General features: G+C 31.6%; 2 protein-coding genes across 2 annotated transcripts; one reads left to right on the top strand and one right to left on the bottom strand.

Moving 5' to 3' along the window:
• Positions 1-5,132: 5,132 nt before the first annotated feature.
• Positions 5,133-7,660, bottom strand: LOC116140703 (4-coumarate--CoA ligase-like 9). The gene is made up of 6 exons (XM_031426301.1): positions 6,591-7,660; positions 6,309-6,498; positions 6,052-6,197; positions 5,892-5,959; positions 5,670-5,772; positions 5,133-5,266 (listed from the first exon to the last, which is right to left on the bottom strand). The coding sequence occupies exons 1-6, from the start codon at positions 7,587-7,589 to the stop codon at positions 5,135-5,137; spliced, it is 1,638 nt and encodes a 545-aa protein (XP_031282161.1). The 5' UTR covers positions 7,590-7,660; the 3' UTR covers positions 5,133-5,134.
• An 11,197-nt stretch (positions 7,661-18,857) lies between these two features.
• LOC116140490 (F-box/LRR-repeat protein At3g48880-like) lies at positions 18,858-19,259 on the top strand. Its single transcript, XM_031426118.1, has one exon. It carries the CDS (start codon positions 18,858-18,860, stop codon positions 19,257-19,259), a length of 402 nt encoding a protein of 133 aa, XP_031281978.1.
• The last annotated feature ends 327 nt before the right edge of the window (positions 19,260-19,586 follow it).

The following is a 19,586-nucleotide window of genomic DNA, read 5'->3' as shown; positions in this document are numbered from 1 at the left end:
TTAAAGCAAAAAAAGGTGACATTTATTGGGGGATGGTTTTTGCGCTAATATATCAAAAGTCGGGTTTTGAGATCACCCCTTCAGATGAAGCCAATAAGATAACATTTTCTACAAATAATTTATTAGGGGATGTCACATTGTCTAAAATGGGTTTGATTAAAAAGAATGTGTCAGGAGAATGGTTGCTGATTAGGGATGAAATATAGGAAGAGACAACAGTTTAGGAAGGTGTCCCTGTTCCAGAAGGGGAAAATGAAGGACGAGTTTATGTGCGGAAAAGACGAAGAATGAGTATTGAACATGGATCTTCTCAAAATGTAGAAGAAATGTCTTCTGATATCTTAGACGAAATAGTAAGCAGAATTGATCGGATCGAAAGGTTTCAAGAAAAGGGTTTTTCACATATTGAGAGGAAAATGCAGGAACAACAGGATCAGTTGCAAAGTGATTTCAACTCGTTCGTATCAAGAATAGAAGAAACGATTGACATCCTTGGCGAACGCATCACAGAAATATCCAACATGATGAAGAAATTGTCACCAGCCTCGTCCTCCTCTAGTCAGCCTCCACCCTCTACACTAGGATGAAGAACTACTTAACAACCTCCACCTTCTCAACATCTTTAGGGAACGGACTATGAATGTTAATTGTAATTATGTGTAGTTCAAATACTAAACTGTATGTAAGGAAATATGTTAATTAATAAAGTTTGATTTCACAATATATTCTCAATTAGTTGAACTTCTCCAATATCATATGAATGTTAATTCTCAGTATAAATGTTATGTACGAAGATTAGAATTCTCAGTAGAACAATCTGAAATGAAATGTGACGATAATATATACTGAAAACATTCAGAATAAGGATAATATATACATTTACGTTATTATTATGAATTCAAACACCCTACAACCAACAGTCTATTCTTACCCAACCAGCAAAAAAAATAATAAAAACAAAACAACTGATTCAGCATATAGCTCAACTGCATTCGTCAGAAATTAACCACAATGCGAATAATTTCTATCGAATACAAATGCAACAATGCTTCAACCGGTTAATGATATCAAATCTCTCCCAACGAAACATGTTCATCATTTACATCCTCCTGTCCAGTACATAAATTACTATTTCCTACGAGATTCTGAACCGAACCAGTGGACAACTGTCAATGTTTAATAACCACAATTTAGCACATGTTATAGAAAACTTAAGGTTTTTACAATTATACAACATACATAACACATACTTGAGTAGCAACAATATTATTTGACAACACTTGAGTTCCCGGTACACTTTCAGCAATGTTGTCTCGCTCTACTAATGATTCTTTCCCTATAAAGTAGCATAACACATTAATAATCAAGTAAATATTATTATAAACTTCAAATAAGTAAATAATGTTTAAAAAACAAATATCATGTTAAAATGGGTGTATAACTCATACCAAGTCTTTGTTTTTGCAATTTTTTATTTTTAGCCCTACGTACAATTTCGTTAACCTTCAATTGTTTTCTTTTGCATGGAGGAGGACCTTTGCTGCGAGCTACCCATGGACTATTAATCAGACTATTCCCCTCTTTCGGAGGATTGTCCCCCTCTTTACTACCAAACCCTCCCTCACTTTCCTTCTGCTCCAACTTATTTTTCACTCCAGTCATCAATTCCATCAACATGTTACAGTCTTACTCATTGTTTGATGTCATATCAGCTATTGTCAGTATTAGATTAGACAACTTCTCAAAACGTTGTCCTTCAACGTTTATGCTCCACCTATTATAACTTGATTTTCGTATGACATCTTTTTATGTTTTTCCTCCAACACCGTAGAATGTACTTATCTGGAATGTGTGAAACCCTTTTATGAATCAACACAATGATGGCATGTCTGCATAAAATCCCTTTGAACTCAAACAAATACAATTGCAACGAATATTATATGAAACTTCTTCAAAGTATACCAGAAAGGGAACACGCCGATTACTATCTCCAAACCAAACATCTTATAAAACTTGATACTCCTCACACGAATCAAACTTTTTCAGGAAAGATAATTCACAATAAATCTTCTCCGCAATCTCTTCTTGAAACTCTTTAAATTTTGCAGTTGTATATGCATTTTGAAATTGTTTCTTAATGGGGTAATTAGTTATGCACGGTATCCAAGACTTGAAAGATCTAAAATCAGCCTCCCTTTCCTTTTCCACTTTATCTCGCAATGTATTATCATATTGTTCCACAAATTGTTTCAATATTGTTTTGGAATTTACATATCCATCGAAAAAGGCATGCATACTTTCACTACGTTGGGTAGTAGACATACGTGCCCAAAAAGTATCTTTAAGAAATGCAGGCACCCAACGTACTCTTTCTTTATACAATCCAGATAACCATTCATTCTCATGAAGGTTATACACATCAATGAATTTGTTCCACTGTTCTTCGAACTCTTCACGTGTCAACAAATCATACACAATATTTTGTAACGTAAACTTTATAGTTTCATATTCATTATACCCTCTTAACTTCTTAGGAAGTTTCTTCATTATATGCCACAAACACCACCTATGTCTTGTACCGGGGAAAACAATCTCAATTGCATTTTGCATGGCCTTATCTTGATTAGTGATTAGGAGCAACATCCATGCATTCAAGCTAAGAACGAAATAGCCATACAAATGTCTCTGTGTCCTCATGTGAAATTAACCCACAACCTAACAAGGTCGAATGTCCATGATGATCAAACCCCACAAAAGCAACAAATGGCATATCATACTTGTTCGTCAGATACGTTGTGTCGAAGGTCACAACATCACCGAAATCTTTATATGCGGCCCTACGTCTATCATCAACCCATAGCACATTCTTCAATCGACTCTCTTCATCTACATCAATCATGTACCAAAAATTTGAATTCTTCTTTTGCATTTTCATGAAATAATCTAGCACTGTCGAAGCATCTCCAACTCCAAGTCATAGCCTTTTAACTTTTTCAATGTAATTTCTGCAATCTTTTTGTAGAAATGCCAAATTCTCTACACCTCCTGCCTCAACTGAACATGATTGAAAATTTTTACGTGGTCTAATCCCAGCCTGATCATTAACTTCAAGCCTCATTTTCACAAAAAGTTATATCGTTCGGTTTACCTTGAAATATCTTCTTTTCGTTGGACTTGTGAGATCATGGTTATGTTCAAGCACAACTGATTTAATTTCCCATTTGTATTCACCATTTAAAAATGCACTAATTCGACTCTTACAATCTGTTTTTGCAACATGTTGTTTTTTCAAGATATGTCTGCATTTACTTCTCTCCTTCCCAGTACAAGAACACGCCACTGTCATGTAACTCATCTCCTCATCATCTCCTTTCTTTGACGTACGTATCATTGCTTCAAAACTGATTTTATTCCCATACCTTCTGTAATACTTCACCAAACTATCAACTGAATTAAACACCATTCCAATATGAGGCTCCACTTCTTTCTCTGCACATCCCATATCTCCTAATTCATCACATTCATTTTCCTGATTCAATGGTAAAGAAAATTAGAATGTGCTAATACAACACATCATAATAAACAATACAATATACCATATTTAAAAAAAGTTTCAAACACAATTTACCTCAACATCATTAAAACAAGGCAAACTGGACTCTTCCATATTCAGTTATTTCATGCACAACTAATACCAGTTTTCGCGTTCGTGAATCTAGTTCACAACTGTCGCCAACAAATATTATCTATCAAACATATATTCAATCCAAAATAGAATATGAAACTAAATAAATATATAAAATAAGTCAAAAAATCTTTACCTTAACAAAAAATCCGAGCTTTAACAGGTTTGATAGAAGTGTTATGTTTCTCGGTTATCTTTATAAAACGAGCTATTACTGCTGGTGCTTGGCTGTTGAGGAAGCAACTGGCGTCGAAGGAAAGAATCACAACATGCAACGAAGGAGAAGTGAAAAGCAACGAAGGAGAAGTGAAGAAAACAAATGGCGTAGACGAAGAACAGAAGAAAAACAAACGACGGAGACGACAGAGGAGAGAAGAAAAAAATTTTGGTGCTTACAAATGAAGCGTATTAGACAAGCAATTCATTAATATTAATTAAACAAAAAAAAAATTTCAACAAATATGAACACCAGTCCATGTGATGCAGATGTGGACGATCGTCCAAATGACATGGACTGCATCCATACACAAGAAACGGCCGTCCATATTTACATTATATTTTAAAATAATTTTTGAAATAATTAAAATTTCAGAAACTGGGGACGACAGTCCATCTAGTGTAGGTTGTTCAATAGGCCACCTTCTCAACATCTTTGTGGACGACCGTCCGTTATATTTTAAAACTACTTTTATAAAAAAAATTCGCAAACAATGGATGGCAGTCCATCATTTCAGGATGACCGTCCACATTATATGAACGACCGTCCACAAAAAATGGATTGGCGACAACTGTCCATGTAATTTGGACGCTCGTCCAAAAACTTGGACGGGCATCCATTTTTTTTAAAACAAATAAAATTTTTTTGGACGTTCGTCCATTCCACTATGAACGACCGTCCAGCCATATCAACTGGACGCCCATCCATAAAAGTTGGACGGGCGTTTATTGTTTTTTTAAAACCAAATCAACTTTGTATGGACGGTCCATTCCACTATGAAGGAACCGTCCAGGATGTATGGACGCCCGTCCGAAACCGTTGGACGGCCGTCCATTTATGTCAGTATTCAATCCACCACGTTCATCCAACGTGACAGCCTCCATGTGTTTCGATGTAATTTTTCGGTGCAATTGTTCGGTGGGTATAACATTTTTGATATTTATATTCTATCATTGTCATGGCACGTTCTCATTTTTAATTACACTCTCTCTAGGCACCAGCTGCTCTCCTCCTTCCTCGGTGCTGTAATTGGTTGAAAGCATTTAGATAGAGAGATAAGGTTTTATTAAAATTTTAATTTAAAGTGGCTGACACAATTCTTATGTACTTGATAATATATTGTAATTTAATCGTGGTGAGAGAGTAGTTAAATGATAGTTTATTTTTTTTATATTATCTTATAAACTTTTGAATCATTGAATTTCAATGAATTAATACATTAGTGTTACAGATTAAAGCCTTGATGGAGTCCCTGGAGAAGGAGCTACCTTTGTAATCAACTCCTTTCTTAATATCTTTCCGGCTGCACTCTTAGGTATGGAATCGATAAATGCTAGACGCCTTATCTTCTTGTGAGGAGCTACCTGCAATTAGTGAGAAAAAGAATTGAGTACACATGTCGAAGAAGATTTTGTTTTGTTGAAAAATACCCAACAACTAGGTTTCTTTTTACCCCTACAAAGGGGTTAAATATAAGTAAATTTCCCAAAAACAAATGTACAGACCTTGTACACCCATTAAGATAAACCCAGAGAAACAATTTTGATTATAATTTAGGATCATTTCGATTTCGAAAAGGGCAGTTATTATGAGAAAAACCCATTATTCAAAAATTAGGTAAAGTCGTAGAGGATGTTTCTCAATAAAACTTTTGAATTTTTAAAAAAAGGTGACGAGGTGTATGATGGTCTGTAATGATTTAGAGAATTCCATGAAATTTTCTTACTAAAAAATAACAAAATTAAATTCAAGGAGCTGAAAAAGCACCTGTTTTGCCACGAAGTGCATGATTTCTTCTTCCTTGAGGGTGCTTTGAGGTTGTCTTACCACAAAAGCCATAGGCACCTGACCAGCTTCTTTATCTGGATATCTGTCATTTATACATACAAATTAAGTTTGTTATAAAGTATTTTATAAGCATAACTCAAATCGTACATGTAGAGAGAATTTAAGATTAAAAAAAAAAAAAAAATTAAGCCAGAAAATTACGGTATTACTGCAGCATCAATTATCTCGGGGTGAGAAATAAGCAATTGTTCTAGTTCTGCTGGGGCAACCTGAAGGCAATCAAATGGGGTTTAAACTTTAAACCATCAACAAGAAAATTAATAAATATTGAGTGAATTAATTGATAATAATTTAACGAGACCTGATATCCCTTATATTTGATCAATTCCTTGAGTCTATCCACAACAAAAAGGAAGCCATCATCATCGATATAACACAGATCACCCGTCCTCATCCATCCATCTGGTAACAAAGTAGAAGAAGTCGCATCCTCGTCTCCAACATAACCTGCAAATCAGAGATAACAAGTTCATTAATTAAAACTAGTTTTCAATGTAATCATATCAGATTAATAACATAGAATTGTACATTGAGCTTTCTAGTTCCAACCAAATTTACCTTTCATTATTGATGGTCCTCTAATCCATAGTTCTCCATTTTGGTATGGAGGCAAGGCTTCTCTCGTCTCAGGATCCACAATTTTTGCTTCATATCCCGCTGAAAGCCTCCCTGCAGAGCCCCAATGAATTGATTCTTCGGGACCTTCAGTCCGAAAAATTCCCCCCGTCGATTCAGTCAAGCCGTAAGCCTTCATCAATCGAGAAACTCAATCCACCACAGGAACTTTTCCACTAAACTCACAAATTAATTAAAAAGAGTTCGACGCTTGCAAGCACTCACCTGCAACAACAAAACTGTGGGGAACCTCGCCGTAAATGCGGTGATCGTATCGTTTGCAAGAGGAGCTGCGCCACACACAACACTCTTAAGTGAACTCAAATCATAGCCGTCCGTTAAACCACCCTTAGACAAGGCCACCACCACCGGTGGGGCTAAAACAATATGTGTAACCCTAAACTCTTCTATAGCCTTTAACATTTTCTTCAAATCAAACCTCTCCAACACCACCACTGTCTCGCTCAACGCCACCGATTTGAGAACATTAAAGAACCCGACAATGTGAAAATATGGCATCGTAAATAACACAACTGTCGGAGATTTTCTCTTCTGTCCAGTTGCACAGAAGCCCGAAACTTGTGCTATAAAATTTCTATGAGTTAACATTACACCTTTCACTCTTCCGGTGGTTCCGGAAGAGTACATAATTGCTGCCAGATATGATTGCCTGACTTCAACGTCATCAAATTCATGTCTTGAATTCATCATTATCGACTCGAACTCAGGCGAGTCGATAAGGACGGTCCGGTGTTTAAGTTTTGGGAGCTTGTGAACTGTTGATGAGGCCGCGAATGCTATCACCGGCTTAGATAACTGAACTTGGCGGTAGATCTCCGACTCTGTGGCTAGTGGGTTTGCCGGAGAGATGATAACACCGAGAGAAAGAAGAGAGAAGTAAAGGATGGGTAGTTGGTGAGAGTTTGGAGAGAGTATAAATGCTGTGTCATTCTTGGAGAGTTTAATTACTTTCTGCAGATAGGCCGCCAAGGACTTAGTTCTGCGAGCGAATTCAGAGTAGGAAATTTGTTGACCAGTGACAGGGTCGATTAAAGCTACGGAATCATCAGGCCATAGCAATTTGGTTCTGAGAGAGAAAACGAATTCGGGAGCAGAAATGAAAGTGTGCTCTTGAGGAAGATGAACGGGAGGTCTGAGGCTGCGGAAGGTCTTTGTTAGTGAGTTGAAGCCACTCTTTGGATCCATGTGTAAACTTCTCTGCATCACCTGTAACAAAATGAAGAACAGGAATTTAGGAAAGAAGAAAGACTACTGTTGGGTCTTCGTTTGTTTCCATATTTCATATCCCATCCCCGATCTTATCCTCCAAATAAATGTTTGTTTCATTATCTTCAAAATATTATTATATTTTTTTAACTATATTTTAAATCATTTAAGTTTATTAATTTAACTAGACAGTCTCAAATAAAAAGTTTAAAAATTAACTAAAACACTTTCACCTATCTATATTTATCAGATTCTAGTCACCACTATCAAAAAGTGATCGAAATTTAGTATAATGGCACACTACCAGTTAGATCTAGTCGATAGTATATCAATCTATCATTTTCCAGTCAGATCCACGTCTTTGGCCGTAGCTAGTCCTCAATGACTAGAAATGGTTGTGGATTTGGCTTTTTCCGACTAGATCCATGATAGATCTGATCGAAAAAGGCGATATCGACACACGAACAACCAGATCCGATAGGTCATGTGCCGTAACGCCAGATTTCGACGATGGTGGCCAGAATCTGGCAATTGTAGGTGTGGGTATTTTTGTCATTTTACAAAAATTTTATATATTTGGGTGTTTAGTAAATTAGCAAACCTAAAGGGGTGTTTTTGTTAATTTTTAAATCATCCCTCGTTAGTTTCACACAATTCTAAACATATCAAAAATCATATCCAAAATAATATAACAAATGGACCCGACTTATTAGTTCATTGTACGAATTACATTCAACTAAACTATACCAAGTTTTATATCTAAACTTAACTACTTTACTTAACCATGGTAATATATCTGGCTAACCACAGTTAATACTTCAACTAATTTTTTTACTAATCAAATTATTATAAAGAATAAACGAGTTTTTCCCAACCAAATATTTGCTAAATGATATTTTTCTATTATAGACTTTTAAAATATTATTTTATTACTAAAACGTTATATTTTATTAATAATGTCCGTTAATTTATTGTGAATAACATAATTAAATTCTTAATTAAAACCCACTTGTAACCACTATTCATCCAACCAATTAAAAGAAATGCTTATGATAATATATACATTTAATCAACAAAATGCATAGATTAACTAAAATATATATACATTACCCCAAAAAATAGTTGATGGGATGTAAATAATTCCAAATCTCATAATGACCACACGGTCCACACCACTCAAGTTAATTGACCTCAATTACTCATCAAATTTAACGAATAAAACGAGGCCTGCAAAATTTGTGCAACAATAAAATATTGTTTGTGATCTATACATGGATTAGGATTTCCCAATTTAAAAAAAAATATATAAAAAATTAAATAAATGTGCTACTTTAATTTCGTACAATATCAAAAATCAATATATATAGCTTGTATGCTATTCGGTAAACTTTGTAATTATTATATATTTTAAATAATGTCGATATAGCATTACGTGGTTATCATATTTCTATTTGTCACTAGTTTTTTGTATATTTGATTATTTCTTTTATACTAATCAGATTACTTCCAATATTATCAATAATAACTATTATTGATATTTGAAAATTACCGGTATTTTATATTACTTGACAACCGAACATGATAATCAAGTGATATAAGATGACTTAACCCCAATAATTCTACATAACCCCCAACCAAATGCCTCTAAAGAGTAAATGACTTTTTCTCAATCAAACATTTGCTAAATGATATTTTTTTATCCATTGACATTTAAAATATCATTTTATTATTAAAACATTATATTTTATCAATAATTTTTGTTAATTCACTATGAAAATGAAAATACCCTTTATTATTTGACTTAATTTTTATTTTATTTGTTTGGTACCATATTTATCAACGAATTAATTACTAATATACACACTCTTTAAATATGAAATTATCGATATGCACTCGTATGTTATAAATTACCAATTTATACCTCCTTTTTTCATTAAAAATAATGTTAATATAAAATATGAAAAAACCCCAAATTGTTTTTTCGTTTTCGTTTTCGTTTTCTTCCATCTGTTCTCCTCTTTCTTCTTGGTTACTTTCTTCGCCCTTTCATTTACACTTTCTTCTCTTTTTCTTATATTAGTTCTTCTCATTTTCTTTTTAATTTTTTTAATCTCTTTCTTCTCAGTTCTTCTGCCCCTACCCAAGTTTACTTCTCCTACTCATCCCCACAACAAAGGCTATGGCAGCATAGTTGTTTGCCTCTCTAACCAGAATTCTTCAAACTTCAATGACGAAACAAGATTAGATAAGCAAATGGGTTTAATTTATTTTATTTGAGAGAAATACAAAAAAAAAAATTGGGAATTACTGAGAAGAAAGTGTCGACAACGAAGAGATATTTTCCACAGAAAGTGATCAGATTTTTTAGTGGGTTGAGCTTAAGCCTATTTTATTTCAGACCGTTAAAACACCAGAAAATGTTATAGCTCTTGTTGTGGGGATGAGCAGGAGAGGTAAACTTGGGTAGGGGCAGATTTGATCAGTTTTTCAGAAATTTTTAATCACTTTTTAATTAAAGATTTGATTAATTTGTTTAATCATTTTAGAAAGGAAACACGTGGCAACCATTTAGCCTTAAATTCTCCGCACTTCAATTTTAAATTTTAATTTTTGTATGAAAAATATAATCGACCTGCCTTTATTTATAATGGATTTTTTATCATCCTACCCTTTTTCATAACAAAATTTACTAATAAGATTATGTTTTGATAGTGAAATAATATTTTAAAAATCTGTAACTAAAAATGTGTCTTTAAACCATTATTTGGATGGAAAAAAGTCATTTACTCTATTACAAACAACAAACTCTATTTAACTACATTGCAACCTATTACAATAAATCCTCCGATATCATATGTAGATAATAATCTACCAAATATAGAAAACAGATAGATTGGTGCAAAATTATTTTCTGAATTTAAAAACCTGAGCCTTCCATTTATGCAAACTTTTCTCTTTCGGAACTAAATAATAGTTTATTATGTGTTTCACAAGCTCTAAATACTGGTGCGGTTATTTTCTGCTTTGATAAAAGTGAATGCAAAAATTATAGAATTTTATTATTTTGGATTAGATTTTTGAAAAAGTAAGAATTGAGTGGTTATTATGAGGTGTGATTTAAAAATTATAAATCACCCTTTTAGGTTTGTTAATTTACTAAACACCCCTGTAATAAAACATTAAAAATTAATAAAAACATCATCATCCACCCATTAAATACCGGCAGTTGGCCACCACCGTCAGAAGGTGGTCGGAGTCGCCGTATTGACCCCTTTTTTTGGGGGGGGGGGTGGGGGGGGGGGGGGAATGTTTAGTTAAATTAACAAATCTAGAGAGTTTAAAAATAACTGAATAAAATATAATAAAATTTTCAAAATAAGAAAATAAATGTGTATTTTGAATAGGATAAGGATAAGATAATGCAAAAATACTGAAACAAACACATCTATAAAGTCAAAATAAATTAAATAATAGCATAAATACAATTGCTTCATGATAAATGACAGAACAAGAAAGTAAACGAAGCAAGTCTCAAATTTCCAGTCTGTTAACCAGATTTCATGAAGTTTAAGTTTTATTCCAAAATCGTGGGCACATACTTCGTTTACAATATAAGTGATCTTCTGCTTTATGGTATGCTATGTTTATGAATATATGATAAGATGCACCTCAAAATTGGTCTATCCAAATACAAAACAAAATAAATTTTTATGTTTCTTCTAACTAGAAAATCAAAATCAAATTGATAATCCTTTGGTGTGATTACACTCTATCAAACAAGATCAAGTAAGGATCCTTGGTATGTATCTACAAAAATATACATCTTAATTAAATTTTACGTAAGTTGTATCAGTTTTCAGAAGAGGCATACGGGCAGCGTCCATTCGCACTAATGTGCTGGTGTGTTTCATACACTTTAACATAATTGAAACGGAAGAAAGTCAAATTTACCCCTGTAGTTTTGGAAATTTACAGGCGGAGAGGACTGTCACTGTTACGGACTGTTTGCTGACTGTGATGGAGTGGGGGGTTGGCTGTAAATTATATCATTTAGGGAAAATATCATGGAATTTAGGGAATATGTATTTCCAAAACCTTATATATATAGACACGGGGCCACGCATTGCACGGGTATTTTGAAATATATAGGTTGGAAACAAATTTATTCTAATAGAATAAAGTAATTAGATTAAGGATGATAATTGTTAGATTATACAAGTTTTTTAGTAAATATAACTTCTATATATGTACAGAGTTGTGTTAACATAAAATTAATAATTGTACCTTTATAATTATTAATATCAATTAATATTATGAAGATCAATTATTTGAATTTAAAATTTATAATGAGTTCATTTTCACCTTTGACATTGACTGATAAATTTTTTTCTCACAGTATAAGATTCTTTCCAGCCAAGGTTTGAAAACATATTAACTTCCATCTTTATACATTTTTCTTGAAAATTGTTAGAATTTTGGAATGCATATGTAATGTACTTATATAATTATTAGTAGTACTCATCCAATGTGTGAAGATAGAAGAATTAAATCAAAACTAACGTGTTATGATGGAGAATGATTTTCAATCAATTAATGAGTAACACCAAACTCAAGATAAAATTTAATATAGAGAATAACACTTTTATTATAAAAGAAATACGTACATTGCTTTTTCATACTGTGAAGTGGGTTTGGACGATATAAACTTTATTTTCTATTTTTCTTATAGTTGTTCAATTCCTCTAGTGTATATGCATACTCTCTTTTGTTTAGGTTATAAATAATATCCATGGCAGATTCTATGATTTGTAACATTTAGTCAATGATTTCTCTGAATTTGTCTCTTGCAGTATGTAGATCATCCAGATTGCTCTCAACTTTTTTGAAAATCTTCCTTCAATTTGGGCATTCCTGACAAATGTTTAAACCAATTGCAGAAACAATATACAATCAAATTTTATGAATATATGGAAACGGTAATATGAATGTGTAAATATAATTATGAGATGAACACTTGAAATATAAAAAAAAAAAAATATATATATATATATATAAAAATTTAATGGTTTTTATATTCCTGCAAATATGTATCATCGTTTTTTTTGCGATTTTGTAATTTAGGATACAAAAGATGTGGAACATTTATACCTTCTGGTTGCCTCAATGGAGAATTATTGTTGTTGAGGTCGTTGCTGGTATTCATTGCAGATTCTTTTGGTTGTAATGTTTTGTCAGCCATTTTCGAATTAAGTTTTGGAGAAGAAATGAACAGTATCTGAAGAAAGTTAAATCGGTGATTGATATCAGAGCAATATTTATAGGAGAATAGGATGCGAAAAGGTGGAATATGAACAAACAACTGGTAATAAATAAACGTGTCGATCGAAAAAGTATTAATAATTATTTGGAAAAGGTAATACAAAACGTTAGTAGACTATCTGTAAAATATTAAAGAAAACAGTAATAAATATTTTATTAAGTGTGCAACATATTAGTTAGGTAGTTAATAATGGTTCGGCAAGATGTTGAGTTATTGTGATAAATAAACAATGTGATTTACTAATAATAAAATCTTATTGATACATTTTTAAATGATGGACAATAAATATTTTGTCAAGTATAAATGTCAAGATGATATGATGATGTCATAATATATTTATTAATTTATTAATTGTGGTTTGGTAATATGGTTATGAAACAAGCATATAGTTCGACTTTGATCTTGTTTGATCAATAATGCTACAAAAGTTTTTTTAAATGTGTAATAGAAATGGTTATTTCTAGTTTTTTTTTTAATTAAGATTATAATATATTTAGATTGATGTTTGTTGAATATGTTTAATTTTTAACATAATGTTTGAACAATTTCTGGGGTACTGTATCACACAATATAAAATTTGCTATGGGAAAATTAACAGATATTTAACAACAGATACACGTTGATTGAGAAAGTCTTGACAACTTGTAGGAAAACTATTTGTGGCGCATTAAAGGAGAGCGTAATAAATAGTTAACAATGGTTTGGTAGGCGAGTTTTCAAAATATGTCATGGTTCGGCGTAGAATTCAATCTAATAAATAATGGAATGGAAATTTATTTCTATATGTTATAGGAACAGTATTTAGATTGCTATTTGTCGAACATGTTTAATTATTTAAAATTGTCGTAATCATTGGTGTTTAATATTTTTATTAAATATTGTTTACATTTTACTGATCATTTAAATTTGTGATCAATTTTTCTTTATAAGTTATTAAATATTTGGATCAATCGTTGATAATTGAGTGAGTTTTAACTTCTATTTTCAGATTAAACTAAAAAGCATTTAAATTTGTACATGTGCAAGAAATTACATAAGAAAGTTACTAAAAATTAAATTTCATACAGACTATTTGGTAATCCACGTTACATCTATAACATGTGATATTTTCTGATGACATTGATCTATCCCAGTGTATACAATTTTGATTCTCCTTGTTGCAAGTCCCAAATATTTGTCTTTTAATGAGGATTGTTGCAATTGGAGTCAAGGACTTGAATTCTTCCCTACAATATTTCAATTTGTAGAAATGATTAGGTAGTTTTACTAATTTCATTAGAATTTGTATACCTCTGTTGTCATGTACAGTAAGTAGAGCAATGGCTGATATATTGCTTGCATGTTATATTTTTGGCAAACTGCAATCAATAGTTTTAATCCCATATATGTATCATGTTCGATGAAGAACAAATGTGTTCCCAACAGTTGCAAAGCTTGTTTATTTTCTACTTCTGCAAGTGTCTTTAGAATTGAAAGTCCTGTTGTTGTTATTGTTGGTACTTTGTGTCGTTGTTTCAAAATGTCCATTCTTTGTAATATCTGTTTTATGTTTGCTTGTTTGTTCAGAGATTTGCACCTATAAATTGTACTGTAAGTAATGGTTTCGAAGCACAAGATTCGTAATAGTTAAAAAAAAATCCATAGTTGGGAGTCACAATACCATTACCTTATGATTAAGTAATTAAGAATAAATAAGTGCACCAAATATGACTCACTTAAATATGGATCCTAAAATGCTTTTTGTTTTTTGTTTATTAGAAAACTATTAACAACTAAAGATGCAGATAGTTTAGTAGAGTCATTTCTATGGTTAATCGTTATTGTTATAAGACTGCTGCGGAACAAACTATTATCCTATTGTTATTAGTTGTATATTTAACCATTTTGTATAATATCATTTTCTGTATGACTAAGAAAATAATGAAATCAATAGACTAATGAAATACGATAGTTTTAGTAAAACTTACGTTAACCGTATTGCTTGTAAAGTGGTGTGATCTTTGTTTGTTGCTTTCACAATGATTTGTTGTAGAATTTTTTATGGTAATTGTAACAGACATGTGCGTTGTTTTTTTGAAAGGAATCATGATGTCTTGGTGTTGTTTTTTGGGTGCAAGTGTATGGAAATTATCTTGTCGATATAGTATTATGGTTTATATAGTTCGCGTGTGGGTAGCGAACAGTTTTTTGTTTTCTTTGGTATTTCAACTGCTTAGATAATGTTCTGTTTATTATTAATATGAGTCAGTGTTGTTACCTGAATCTGGTTTTTAATAGTTTTGTAAATTAATGATGGTTGTATTAATCATTTAATGTTAAGTATTACTTATATTTAAATGTAAACAATCTGCATTCATGTTAATTTCTATATAGGTATATTAAACATTTGAGATATTTGATTAATACGAATTTTTTTAAACCCATGGGAAACGGATCGTGTTTCATCAAAATAAATGTTTTCTTTTATGAATTCCATTAATATCGTATAAATATCTACATAAACAGTGTCATTTATTTGATCAACACTTTAACAAAAGTTGTACATTAAGATTGACAGTAAATATCACAACACAAGATATCAATATCACATCAATCAAAAAGTAAAATAATATTTTGTTAACTATTAAAGTCGGATGTTGTGATGATGTGATAATGTATCAATTAATATAAAATATTTATACGGTTCGGCTGTGTTTTGTTTAATTAGGAATACAAAAGAAAAAAATTGCAATATTTATAAAGATGTTATAATAAATGAACATGGTTGTTTAAGAAGAATAAGATCTAACTGGCATGAGTTTAATAGAAAGGATAAGAAGAATAAATTGGAAAAATAACATTGATTGTATGATTAGACCATATAATATTCAGGTAGTCTTCTCAACTTGCATGAGTGATTTAAGTTTGTATCACTTTAATATTATGTAAATTATTTATTTAAAATTTAAAAGTCTTTTTTTTTTTTTTTTTTTTTTTGAGAATACAAAAGGTGCTTTGGAAAAACCAATAAATGTATAGTATTAAGTAAACATACTGATTGAAAAAACGTTAATAACTTTTTGGATAAGAGGATACGAAACGGTAGCAAACGTAATAAATATTTTGTTAAGTATTCAAGTAAGAAACATCATGATGATATTATGATATATCGGTTGAATGGTGAATAATTGTTCGGCAACCGTGCTCCAATTGGATGTTATCGTTTGGTGTGGGATTTAATTTGGTTGATAAAAAAAATGATTTATCTTGTCTGGTAATGACTTTTTTGAATTTGTGTTGGTATCACTTTAATACTATGTAAATTATTGATTTAAAATTAATTAAATTTTTTTTTTTTTTTTGAGAATACAAAAGGTTCTTTGGGAAAACAAATAAATGTCTAGAAATAAGTAAACACGTTGATCAAAGAAACGTTAACAAGTTCTTGTATAAGAGGATACGAAATGGTAGCAAACATAATAATTATTTCATTAAGTATTCAAGTAAAAAATGTCATGATGATATTTTAATATATCGGTTGGATAGTCAATAATGGTTCGGCAATCGTGCTCCAAATGGATGTTATCGTTCGGCGTGGGATTTAATTTGGTTGATAATAGAATGGAAGTTTTTTTTCAATGTGCGATAGGAATGTTTATTTATAGATTTTGTTAATTTACATTATAATATATTTAGATTGATGTTTGTCAAGCATGGGTAGACAATCCAATGAGTTTTAATTTCTATTTTTAGAATAGATTAAAAAACATTTAAATTTTTACATGTGTAATAAATCATATAAAGAACTCAGTAAAAATTATATTTCATACATACTATTCGGTAATCTACGTTACATCTTGGACATGTGATATTTTCTGGCAATATTGATCTGTTCCAATGTATATGATTTTGATTCTCTTTGTCGCAAATCCAAAATATTCTCCTTTTAATGAGAATTGTCGTAGTTGGAGTCATGGACTTGAACATTTCCCTGCAATTTTTCAGTTTGTGGAATTGATTAGTTAGTTTCACTAATTTCATTAGAATTTTTACACCTTTACTGTCGTGCATAATGATTAGAGCAATGGCAGTCTGATACATTGTTTGCTGGTTATTTTGTTTGCAAGATGCAATAAGTAGTTGTAATCCTCATGTGCCACGAAGAACAAATGCGTTCCAAGCAGTAGTGAAGCATGCTCATTTTCTACTTCTACAAGGATCTTCAGAATTGAAAGCCCTGCAATTGTTATTGTTGGTAGTTCATGTCGTTGTTTGAAGATGTTTATTCTATGTAAGACTTGTTTTATGTTTGATTGTTGGTTTAGGGATTTGCATCTGTAAATTGTAAGGTAAATAATGGTTTTCAAACACAAGATCCACAATAAAAAAAAAAAAAAAAGGTGTTTTCCAAACACAAGATCCACAACAACAAAAAAAAAGTGTAAATAATAGTTTCAAACAGTTGATAATCATAATATCATTACTTGTAGGATCAAGAAGTTAACAATAAAAAAGTGTGAAAAATATGGTTCAGTTAAATATCCATTCTAACATGTGTTTTGGTTTTTATGTATTAGAAAGTTGTTAAGAACTAAAGACACAAGTGATTCAGCATAATTTGTTTCAATTGTTGGAAGTCGACATATGGTTTTCTATATGACTAACAAAACAATGAAATCAACAGATTAACGAAACATGATGATATTAGTAAAACTTACATTGTATTGCTTGAAGAGTGGTGTTGTTATTCTAAATTGCTTTTGCAATGATTCAGTGCAATATTTGTGATGGTAATTGTAACAGGTTTGTGGGTTGTGTTTTTGTTCTTATGTAAGGAATCATGTTGTTCTGGTGGCTTTTTTTTTTGGTGTAAGTATATGGAAATTATAAAGTTGTTACGGTCTTAGTGGTTTATATAATATTTGTGTAGATATTGGATAGTGAACAGTTTTCTGTGTGTTTGGATTTGATAGATATTATCGTGTTAATTATTAATAAAGTTAGCATTGTTATTTTGAATCTCGTTTTTAGTATTTTTGTAAATTAATGATGGTATTTTTATTTCGTTGAACACTAATTATTTGATTTTGTTAGATACATCAGATATCGTTGCTTCATTATTTATTCTACCGAGAAAAATTCATTATTCTATTCAATGAATCAAATTTTTTTTGGTCATAATCATTTAATGTTAAGTATTAATTTATCTCAAGTGTAAACAGTTTGCATTCATCTATATCTCTACGTAGGTATATTAAGTATTTGATACATTATATTAGTACGAATCTTTTTAAATTCATACAAATTAATGTATTGAATGATATTTTGTGCATTGTACATGAATGATGTGCATATCTTATGCAGGTGCCAAATGCTTTAAAAGTTCTATGAGATAATTGAGCAATTGGTCAAATGAAAGAGGGTGCCTCTACCGTAAGAAGATAGGAGGATTTGGACACTGACTTATTGGTGAAAATCTTCCTGTGTTTTAATTTTTTCCAGTTGACTTCAGGGATTTCTCACATTTGTAATTCATGGCGTTCAGCTTGTTGTGATCCGCTGCTTTGGAAAACTCTTGATTTGTCAATGTTGAGATCAAATTTTATCAAAATCCCATTACAACCATATGTTTACGTGGATGAGTTTTCTGATAAGACATTGACTCATTTGTTGAACATTTCGTTGAGTCTCAGTCAGGGATAGATAAAAACCTTGATTTTTTACTTCAATTTGTATGTAGGGGATGAACAATTTACTTATATTGGTAAAAGGTAATTATTTTATGTTTATATTTAAAACCTTGCTGAAAGGTGATTTTTTTTTTCTTGCTATTTATTGACTGAGTCTTTGGCATTGCCTTTGGTACCAATGATCATCACCTTTAATTTTCTTTTTGGTATAGTGAATTAGGAGGTAACCCACCATATATTGTTGTTTGCAGGTGCCCCCATTTGAGGCATCTCACTATGCCAGCTTGGAATAGAATAAAGAAGGATGTAATTTGCAAGGCCATTCATACATGGAGATCTCTTGAATCCCTGACAATGCCTAGTATAATGAATCCACCTTATCTTATAGTGGAAATAGCCCTAAATTTCAAGAACTTCAGTGAACTCAAGGTCATAGGTCCTTTTGACGTTCTCTTTGCTTCTACGATAGCCAAATTTCTTCCAAATTTGAAGATTTTGAGCTTGAGATGCTCAGTGATAGTTAAGGATGCCATATTGCTTGTATTGGATAACCAACCAAATCTGGAAGTCCTCAACATATCACATTGTCTTGTTATAGAAGGTCCACTGCTTCCTTCACTGATGCCCGAAAAAATTATTAAGAAGCTAGATAAAATTATCTTGGAGAATGCTGCTTGATTACATGAGTTCTTAACATGTACTGAGCACTCGTGCATCATGTGCCAGTGTTCTCAAAGTGATAAAGGCTTTATGAGGTGGTACAAGTATGAAGAAAGTCTATGGAAAATGGATGAGGCGAGGTCTCTTGCTCTTTGATTGGGACACTGTAGAGACTATAATTTTAATATTTTGTTTTGCTTGTATGTAATATCTAGATAATATGTTGTTGAATAAGCGTATATAGAATTGGTCCATTGTGTTTTAGGTTGTCATCCTCCTCATGCTTTTGTTTTAGTTCGTCAACATTGTAATACTTGCATGATGATCTTCTCCCATGGGAAAAGT

The sequence above is a fragment of the Pistacia vera genome, unplaced genomic scaffold (assembly GCF_008641045.1).
Source record: "Pistacia vera cultivar Batoury unplaced genomic scaffold, PisVer_v2 Contig111, whole genome shotgun sequence".
Classification (NCBI taxonomy): domain Eukaryota; kingdom Viridiplantae; phylum Streptophyta; class Magnoliopsida; order Sapindales; family Anacardiaceae; genus Pistacia; species Pistacia vera.
Note: the sequence above shows the minus strand (reverse complement) of the source record. Positions and strands in the feature narration are given on the sequence as shown.

Coding starts and splice junctions, on each gene's coding strand:
- LOC116140703 (XM_031426301.1), bottom strand. CDS start 7,589: ATGCAGAGAAGTTTACACATGGATCCAAAGAGTGGCTTCAACTCACTA. Junction 6,198..6,308: donor AGGACCATCAATAATGAAAG/GTAAATTTGGTT, acceptor TCTGATTTGCAG/GTTATGTTGGAGACGAGGAT. Junction 5,267..5,669: donor TGCACTTCGTGGCAAAACAG/GTGCTTTTTCAG, acceptor CACTAATTGCAG/GTAGCTCCTCACAAGAAGAT.
- LOC116140490 (XM_031426118.1), top strand. CDS start 18,858: ATGCCAGCTTGGAATAGAATAAAGAAGGATGTAATTTGCAAGGCCATT.